Below are 9,746 nucleotides of genomic sequence, written 5' to 3'. Positions count from 1 at the left end.
CATCTAATGCCTCCGTCCACACCGAGCTCTAGCATCATGACGATGAAGGCATTGAATACGATCTGGATATCCCAGACCATGCCCTGGGGTTTCCACAATTCCCATCTTTCCCACCAAGGCGAGGGGACTTGATCAATGTTGTTAGTAATGACAAACCACCGGTAGTTGGTAAAACAGAACAAGAAAGGCTTGCACGCGAAGCATGCAATATTGACTGGTTTAATTGTCGACAAATTGAAGCCGAGGTAGAAGAGGAGGCACGACGCATAAGGGTCTAGCCACGTGACCTTAACAATGCCTTCGACAGGGTGGGGGACAAACAGGTCTTCAGGACTCCAAGCGCCAACGTAGCTGTTGCTATGGCGACAATGCAACGACTACCCAATACCCTGGAAACCTAGGTAGTTCACGATGATATACAAGCTTATTTGACAGCTGCTATGGCTCAGACCACAGAGATTGTAAATCAAGCCCAGGTTCCATCCGTCTCGGTTGAGTCAAGCCATAGCCGCTAGTACTCAAGTCGCTCACAGCCACTCAACCAACGTGGCTCATGCAATGATGACCCCTTAGACAACTATCAAGGCGAAAACGGTGGCCATGATGGTGGTCGGGACGACAACCGCCGCAACTACTAGGATGAAAACCGCCAAGACAACCATGACAATCGCCGTGATATCCGCGGTCATAGAGTTAACCAGGGTGGCAACCATGATCGCCGTGATGGCAATAACGATCTTCGCCATTACCTCGGAGAATGCGATCTGCGCGATCGCATCAACCAGAGAGCCCACGATCATGCATCCCACGAAAGCCATCACCGTATGGAATACGATACTACCCATGGCCCTCCGGGTTTGAAGCAGTTTACTTCTCACCTTCGCCAAGTCATATGGCCCAAGAACTTCAAGCTCGAGAAGCTTCAGAAATACGACGGCAAGGAGAACCCCGAATTATGGGTTATGCTCTATGAAACCGCATGCAGATCAGCCATGGCTGATGAGCACGTCATGCCTAATTACTTCCCAGTCGCCGTCAGCCATGTAGGCCACCAATGGCTAGTCAGCTTGCTAGCAAACTACTTCGATTCTTGGCAGGAGCTCAAGCAAGCTTTCATTGACAACTTCATTGCTACTTGCGAGCAACCAGGCAACAAATATGGTCTGCAGCGGATTTGAGATCAGAAAGATGAGCCACTGTGTGAGTACATCCGGCATTTCTCAGAGATGCGCATCAAGGTCTCGTCAATCTCTGACAACGAGGCAATTGAGGCTTTCATCACTAGCCTCCGCTTCCATGATGCCCTAAGGGACAAGCTCCTCCGCAAGAGACTGGAATTAGTCACAGCGCTCCTAGCCACTGCTAAGAAATATGCGGACGTCGACGATGCTAAAAAGATAATTATCAAAGAAGCAGCAAGGGTTCCACGCTCCGACCACCCTCCACACTGCAACGACTACCGCGGCAACCGTGGTCGGAATGACAATTTTGACCGCCGCAACCAGCGCAACGACTCCCGCGACCACCACGACCAATGTAATCAGCGGCGTAACCGCCGTGACGATTATAGGGGCAAGCGTGCTCGGGAAGACGATGGCGAGGTCAACACCATTAAAAAAGGTGGTGGACGTCGTAACTACGAAGAAGACTACGCCAAAGCATTGAAAGGGCCCTGCTAGCTCCATCCCAAGTCAAACCATACCATGGAGAATTGCCGCGTTCTCAAGTCTATCTGCACGCGTCAACAGGCTCTAGATACATCCGATAAGCCTAACGACGCAGGGGAACCGATCGCGTGCACACCATCATTGGAGGCAAAGTTTCCATCGAGACCAAACGAGAACGCAAGCTGCTCGCCCGCGCCTGCTTGAACATGGCCAACACCGACAACCTCATCTCTGATCCATGGCTCCCTCCTTGGTCTCACCGCGAGATCTCCTTTAGCAGAAAGGACCTATGGGCTGCAATACCTGAGCTAGGACGTTTTCCCCTGGTCCTCGATCCTTGTATCAACAAGGTTCAGTTCGACAGAGTGCTGATTGACGGCGGCAGCTCCATCGATATAATGTTCAAGAATAGTCTGCCAGCCCTGAAGATAACCCAGGCAGATCTCAAGCCATACGAGGCACAGTTCTGGGGTGTTCTCCCCAGGCAGAGCTCTACACCTCTTAGGCAGATCATGCTACCTGTGCAATTTGGGACCCCGGACCACTTCCGCACCGACTACGTCAACTTTGTGGTCGCTGACTTCAACGGCACCTACCATGCTATCCTTGGTCGACCATCGCTCACCAAGTTCATGGCCATACCTCATTACAGGTATTTGGTGCTCAAGATGCCTACCGAGAAAGGGGTTCTAACTCTCAGGGGCAACGTATATGCAGCTTATACCTGCGAGGATGACAGCTTCAAAATAGCAGAGGCTCACGACCTCTCTATTCGCATGGCCGAGACCATGCTCAACGCCAAGAAGACCTCAGCCGACCACCTGGAGATCCCAGGGCTCGAGGCTCCATGCAAGAACATCAAGTCCAAGGAGCACAAGGTGATCTAGCTGGTCGATGGTGATCCCAGCAAAACGGCCCTTATCGGGGCCAACCTGGATCCCAAATAGGAAGATGTGCTCGTCAGGTTCTTGAGGAGCAATGTGGATGTGTTTGCATGGAAACCTACTGGCATGCCCAGTGTACCTCAGAACTTAATCGAGCACTCCTTGAATGTCAACGGCAAGGCCAAACCTATCAAGCAGAAGCTACGACGGTTTGCTCGTGACAAGAAGGAGGCGATTAGGGTAGAAGTTACATGGCTACTGGCAGCCGGATTTATCAAAGAAGTGTATCATCCGAAGTGGTTAGCAAACCCGATTCTTGTACGCAAAAAGAATAATGAATGGAGAATGTGCGTTGATTATACTGATCTCAACAAACACTGCCCTAAGGACCCCTTCGGTTTACCTTGCATAGACGAGGTCATAGATTCAACCGCCGGTTGCGAGCTGCTTTCCTTTCTTGATTGCTACTCTGGTTATCACCAGATCGCTCTCAAAAAGGATGAGCAGATCAAGACATCTTTTATCACGCCTTTCGACGCCCACTGCTACACGACCATGTCGTTCGGGCTCAAGAACGCCGAGGCTACCTACCAATGCGCTATACAGGCTTGCCTCAAAGATGAGATAAAAGACAACCTCGTCGAGGCTTGTGTTGATGATGTAGTTGTCAAAACCAAGGAATCACATACCCTTGTTGACAACCTGGAACACACCTTTGCAGCTCTTAATACATTCCAATGGAAATTAAACCCAAAGAAGTGCATCTTTGGTGTTCCTTCTGGTATATTGCTTGGCAACGTCGTCAGTCACGATGGCATACGCCCTAACCCAGAGAAAGTCAAAGCTGTCTTAGACATGAAGCCGCCCAAAAAGGTGAAGGATGTTCAGAAGCTTACCGAATGCATGGCTGCTCTCAGTTGTTTCATATCAAGATTAGGAGAAAAAGGACTACCGTTTTTCAAGCTGCTCAAAGCCTCCGAGAAGTTTGAGTGGTTAGAGGAAGCAGACGCTGCCTTCACACAGTTGAGACAATTCTTTACATCACCTCCGGTCCTCACTGCTCCCAGAGAAGACGAAACCCTCCTACTCTACACTGCGGCAACTAATCGAGTGGTCTCTACTGCCATGGTGGTCGAGCACGACGAGCCTGGCCACGCCTACAAGGTACAGCGACCAATCTATTTCATCAGTGAGGTACTCAATGAATCCAAGACCAGGTACCCATAGATTCAGAAACTGATCTACGCCATACTGATAACATCCCATAAGTTAAAACATTACTTCGACGGATATCGTGTGGTGGTCATGACCGAGTACCCTCTGGGAGACATCATTCGCAACAAGGATGCGAATGGGTGCATCGTCAAATGGGCAATGGAGCTATGCCCTTTCTCCTTGGAATTTGCAAGCCGTACTACAATCAAGTCTCAGGCACTCGACGATTTCATCGCCGAATGGACAGACTTAAGCACGCCTGCCTCTCAAGGGCCCGATGAGTATTGGAAGATGTACTTCGACAGCTCTCTCAACATCGACGGCGTAGGAGCAGGAGTCCTCTTCGTGTCACCATCCAAGGAGCAGCTCCGATATGTCCTCAGGATTTATTTCCCAGCATCTAATAACGACGCTGAGTACGAAGCATGCCTACATGGTTTGCGTATTGCGGTCAAGCTCGGTGTTAAACGTCTCTATGTCTACGGAGACTCGGCTCTGGTCATCAACCAACTCAACAAGGACTGGGACACGACCAGCGAAAAGATGGATGCATACTACAAATCGATCAGAAAACTGGAAGGCAAGTTCTATGGCATCGAGTACACAAACATGGTCTAGGACAAAAATCAAGCAGCCGATGCACTGTCAAAGTTAGGATCATCCCAAGCTAAAGTCCCACATGGCGTATTCGTTCAAGACCTGCTCACGCCCTCCATCAAAGAGGAAGACTGGAGAGTACCTTTCATCAAGTACCTGACAGATGACAGCGGTTACACCGATCAGACGGTAAACGAGCGCCTAATGCGTCGCAGTAAGCAATATCTACTCGTCGATGGCAAATTATGGCGCAAGAACGCAAAGGAGGAAATCTTGATAAAGTGTATAACCCAGGAGGATGGCGAACAACTCCTGGACTAAATCCACTCTGGCTCCTGCGACAACCACGTGGCCTCGAGAACGCTGGTTAGCAAGGTTTTCCGAGCAGGGTTCTATTGGCCGTCAGTTGTAGCCGATGCAGAGAAGCTAGTCCATCATTGTGAGGGTTGTTAGTTCTTCGCCAAGAGAATCCACGTACCGGCACATGAGATCTAGACAGGATCATGCGCTGTGCCACAAGGTGGCCAACGGTCTCTGTGGCATTGTAGAGATCGGACGGGAGCACTGTCGGGGCGCTTCAAATGAGGTATTTCGAGGAGAATGGCTCTCCCTCGGTAAGTTGCAGCTCCTCGAGCATCTCGGTGATCGCATCAAGGCTGATGGAATGGAAGGGTTGAACGACAACGGGCGCCCGCGCTAGCTCTCCTTTCACCGTGACGATGAAGTCCAGGTCCCTGAATTGCACATGTGCGCCCGGAGCCCAGCTGATGCCGTGACTAGCCATCCGTGGCCTGGTATTAATGTCGAAACGCGTAAAGGCCCCTACCTGGCACGCCAACTGTCGGTGTTTCGAGTAAACATCAACGAGTAAATTTGTGTTATTGCGCATCTGGCTCGGATGGTGTGCTAAAAAGACACAAGGTTTATACTGGTTCAGGCAGAATGTCCCTACGTGCAGTTCGTGGCTGCTGCTCGTGTTATTAGCACTGAAAAGTTCGTAGTAGGGGTTACAAACGATCAAGAGAGGGACATGTCCCAAGTCTCTGATGGAAAGGTTGAATGGATGCTGAGAGCTTGGTTGTTGCTCAGCTATGTGTTCGAGGTTCGATGCTAGTGGTTCTGCTGGGATGCAGCGTGATGCCTGATGCGATGATTTGATCCCCCGGCAGGGGTGCCCTGCTTTCCCTTTTATAGGCCAAGGGAGAGCATGGATTACAGATGAGAGAAAAATGAGAACAAGAGGCAAAGAAAGTCTTTCAAGGTCGTCGGTTCTTCCTTTTCCTCTGTGCGGGCCCCGCTGACATGACACGTAGTGACAGGGACAGCCCCGTGTCGGGTGCATGTCTGCTGAACCTGACAGGACCACGTTGGGTGTCTGTCCGCTGTCGATGCCATATCCTGGCATTGTCAGCGGGTTGTCACGTCCCATCCTACCCCGGTGGGCGGCGCGGCGGTCCAGCGTGTTGATCAACGGCCATATAGGGAGCGAGCAGTATAACGACCATACGTCCGTTACTGTGGGTGATGCGAGTTTTCTTCTGGACCGTAGTGGTTGTCGTGAGCTTCCGTAAGGATCTGCGCTCGAGGGCAAATGACGGTGTCCACAACACTGTTAGGTAAATGTCAGCGCCTACAACACTGTTTTGGTTCTGACATGCCTCGAAGGTCGCAAAGCACCCATCTGGCATGACCTGATGGTACTGTCCTGTAGGTGTGCAGGGTACGGTCCTCGGTATTGCGGTTGACTTTGAGCGCCTTGCCTTATCTGCTCCGCTCGTTGTTGTAAAGGAGTTGTGCGCAGACATCAGGCGAGGCGGGGCCAACCCTCAGACGTCGGGCGAGGCGGAGCCAGCGCTCAGATAACGGGCGAGGTAGGGCCAGCCCTCAGACGTCGGGCGAGGCGGAACCAGCGCTCAGATGTCGGGCGATGCGAAGCCAGCACGTAGACGTCGGGCGAGGCAGAGTCCGTCCTCAGACGTCAGGCGAGACAGAGCCGGCCCTCGGGGGTTGGGCGAGACGGAGCCCAGGTAAACGACGTAGTCGCGCTCTTGATCACGTGGATGAATCAATGTTGAAGATCATTAGCTTACTCTTTGAGTACCCTAGTATTCATCCCTGACACGTTGCTACGGGCAAAATGTGCATGTCATTCTGACACAACTAGGTCTAGCCTTGTGGCGGGTCGACGTACAAGCACCTCGTCATGTCCGGGTCCGGCACGTACGGCGGCCAAAACACCCGGGCCAGGCTGCTGCAGCGCCGCCGCTCTGGGTAAGAAGACGTACTGGTACTGTACGTCGAAGATGTCATGTCACGGCGCACTAGGCCCAACTGGCTGTCGAACGTGGCGGTGCTCCTTATCGATTGGCCGAAGTACCGAGCTGATTGATCACCCGACCCTGCACCCTATGCGGGCATCTCATCTGCAGATCTTACTACTACACCTTACCTCACCTATCCAGCCTCAAGAGCAGCAACACGTGTAAATTCCAAAACCGCGGTGCGTCCTGCCCTCCCTGCAACGGATAAAATGTGCCGCTGCAACACATGTGCACGAAATTAAAAGCTCCGCTATATTCGCACTGGCATGGATGCACGCACTCGTCGCCGATGATTAGAATACCATCACACTCGGTCGGTCCACCAGGAAGGAGAGCGGGCAGCGGGGGGCCGTCTCAAACTGGCACACGCAACCCGTCTCAAACTTTTCTGTTCTTGTTCTTTTTGTTATTTATTACGTACTTAAAAAAAGGTGGTATCCGCACCAGCGACCGCATGGCTTGGACGGCCCCGCCGCCAGCCCGCCACCTGTTGGTTGCGTACCGCGTCGTGTCGCTATCCAGGACCTGGGGCTGGGGCCACCACCACCGGCACAAGCCAAGGTACTCTTTAGTTGGCAAAATTTTTAGCGAAATGCCACGGTAGCATTTTCGTTGTTATTTGACAATTAGTGTCTCGTCATAGTCTAATTAGGCTTAAAAGACTCGTCTCGTGAATTTCGTCTAAACTGTGTAATTAGTTTTATTTTTTATTTATATTTAATGCTTTATGCATGTGTCCAAAAATTCGATGTGACGGAAAATCTTTAAAAATTTGACATGGAACTAAAGAGAGCCCAAGGATAAAAATCCAACTATACCCCGTGTTCACACCTGTTGACTTCTCCCATTCTTTTTTTTTTTATTGATCTGCCTATCTCCGTCCCTTCCCTCTTTCCCTTTTAAAATCCCCGCCCATCTCCTCTCCTCGTCACCACCGCCTGCCGCCTGCTCCTGCTCCTGCTCCTCCCTCCCTCCTCTCTTCCCCCAAACCTTCCTCACTCCGCGCTACGAGAATTGCCGCCCAGAGCCTAGCCGTACCCGCTCACGATCGCTCTTCACTTCCTCCCCGCTTGCCTGCGTGCTCCCGCTGCAGAGGGCGACCTTGAACCACGTGCCGGTGAACGGAGCGGCGGTGGCCGGCGGGCGAGCAGCCTCCGGCGAGGGCGCCCAGGGCCGGCGGCGTCAGCTTCGTGCTACGCGACCTCACGGCCACCAACTACATCGGTAACGAACGCTGCCTCCCCGACTGCAAACGTTTTTTTCCCCCTTCGGTTCTAATAATTTTGCAGATTTAATTTTGCGCGCGTGATCTCGCCGCATCGCATCGCGCCTGTCGACGCCTCGACGGTGATCCATGCGGACCGATGGGAATGCCCTTGCGAATCCCGGCCTTTGCCAAACTCTCTACTTCCTGTCCGCCTCATCCTCGCTCCATGATTCTTGCCAACTTGAATTTTCTTTTTCCTGTTGCCTTGTTCAGGTGCAGGTGCACAGTGACTACTCTGCAACACCGCCGATGGCCGCTCCGGGCAGCTGGGCGACGGCCACCGGTCTTGTCCTCACGTTGATCGCTGTCAGCGCGGGCGTCAGCTCCGCCGGCGGCTTCGCCTTGCTTCTCAGCTTCGCCGGGGTGCTCGCCGGTGCCAGCCTCATCTTCGTCGGCGTCCGCGTCGCCGACGACCCGACGGCGCCCGCAGGCCGCCCCGGGGTGGGTGTACGCTGCCTGCGCCGCAACCTCGCTCTCGCGGGCCTCCTCTTGGCGTCCTCTGCTGCCAGTGCGACGGTGGTGGCGGCGGCGGCGGACAGGGAGACGGCCCCGGTGTTCTGCTTCTGCGCGTTTGCTCTGCTGCTACTCGGGCTCTCGCTCCTCAACATCGGAGTTCTTCTTGGGGATAAGGAAGCCGAAGAACACTAGTAGTTGGTGCGACGGCGATTCTTGGATGCATTCGTTCTCACTTGATTCCTGATTCCACAGCATTGCCCTGAAGCCCTGGCAGTCCGATCGGAAATTCTTCCGCCTTCGTCACCATCACCACCGCCACTGCTGCTACCGCCGGTCCTAATATAAGCGTGCTTGCTAGTTGCTGGATAATCCATGCCATGTCAGCTCAAATGTTCATTGAGCTGCTAATAATTAATCGTTCGTGCATCGTGCTGCTATAGTGTACAGATGTATTTTATTTTGCCTACTGGTCATGTAAGATGATAATAGTACCGTTTTCGATCATTTTTTTAATCAAATGCAATGATATTTTTTAGAAAAAAAAAATGGAAAGGAGAGACAACGATTCCACCTTGAGCGCCGACGTCTCCGACGCAGGCGAGGCCCGTTAGGGGTTCACCCTGGTGCCCCCGCCGCCACCGGCGGCCCCCTCCCCCTCCCCCACCAGCCCCCTACCTTCGTCCACGCCAGTCCTTCACCCTCCGCACGCGGCAGCCGGCCATGACGACCGCCCCCTCCTCAACGCCGGCTGAGCCGAAGCTCGCCTCCACGGCTGCGCCACCCTCCTCTCCTCGCCCACGCGCGGGTGCGCTCGAGTGCGCCGGGGGGCCGCCGCCACCATCCGCGTCGGGCTGCTCCTCCGGCGTCCTGCGGCCACATGGGGCGGACGCCGCCACTGCGGGAACCTCATCCACCGGCGCCCCACCGCCCCATCCACCACCGGAGCCAGCCGCGGCCGCCCCAAGGCCGTGCGCGGAGGATCCGCCACCTACGCCGGACGACGTGCCGACGCAAACGGATCCCCCCGCCGGTGCTGAGCCCGCGGCCTCCGCGCAGCCTCACCAGGGGGGCCGATCTGGCATCACCCCACCCACTCCAGGGACCCATAGAGCATTATAACCTGACATTCTCCGCCAGCGTATCATGACATCATGGATTGTTCAAAACCATTGTTTAGTAAATATCAGTACAGTTAAAACAGCATAGAGATTTCTACAAGCATAAAAAAGGCTGCCTCTATAGTCACTGTAAGAGAATGGCCTATGTGAAGAGCTCCAGTCAAGTTTGGAGGTGCCATAACCTGTAAAGAAATTACTTAACCCTTTGCTGGAAGCTAATC

General features: G+C 53.4%; 2 protein-coding genes across 3 annotated transcripts; both read left to right on the top strand.

The window, feature by feature from the left end:
• The first annotated feature begins 7,599 nt into the window (after nucleotides 1-7,599).
• On the top strand, nucleotides 7,600-8,930 carry LOC136501555 (uncharacterized). 2 transcript variants are annotated; one of them, XM_066497075.1, is made up of 2 exons: nucleotides 7,600-7,908; nucleotides 8,165-8,930. In XM_066497075.1, exon 2 carries the CDS (start codon nucleotides 8,201-8,203, stop codon nucleotides 8,597-8,599), a length of 399 nt encoding a protein of 132 aa, XP_066353172.1. In that variant the 5' UTR covers nucleotides 7,600-7,908; nucleotides 8,165-8,200; the 3' UTR covers nucleotides 8,600-8,930. The 2 variants fall into 2 exon arrangements, with proteins under 2 accessions (XP_066353172.1, XP_066353171.1); XM_066497074.1 differs by having other exon boundaries at nucleotides 7,974-8,930.
• Nucleotides 8,931-9,127: 197 nt separating this feature from the next.
• Nucleotides 9,128-9,526, top strand: LOC136499573 (predicted GPI-anchored protein 58). Its single transcript, XM_066495176.1, has one exon. The coding sequence runs from the start codon at nucleotides 9,128-9,130 to the stop codon at nucleotides 9,524-9,526; it is 399 nt and encodes a 132-aa protein (XP_066351273.1).
• Nucleotides 9,527-9,746: the final 220 nt, after the last annotated feature.

Source organism: Miscanthus floridulus, chromosome 13 (assembly GCF_019320115.1).
Source record: "Miscanthus floridulus cultivar M001 chromosome 13, ASM1932011v1, whole genome shotgun sequence".
Classification (NCBI taxonomy): domain Eukaryota; kingdom Viridiplantae; phylum Streptophyta; class Magnoliopsida; order Poales; family Poaceae; genus Miscanthus; species Miscanthus floridulus.
Note: the sequence above shows the minus strand (reverse complement) of the source record. Positions and strands in the feature narration are given on the sequence as shown.

Excerpts from the sequence above, each read along its gene's own strand:
- LOC136499573 (XM_066495176.1), top strand. The coding sequence starts at position 9,128 with ATGACGACCGCCCCCTCCTCAACGCCGGCTGAGCCGAAGCTCGCCTCC.
- LOC136501555 (XM_066497074.1), top strand. The coding sequence starts at position 8,039 with ATGCGGACCGATGGGAATGCCCTTGCGAATCCCGGCCTTTGCCAAACT.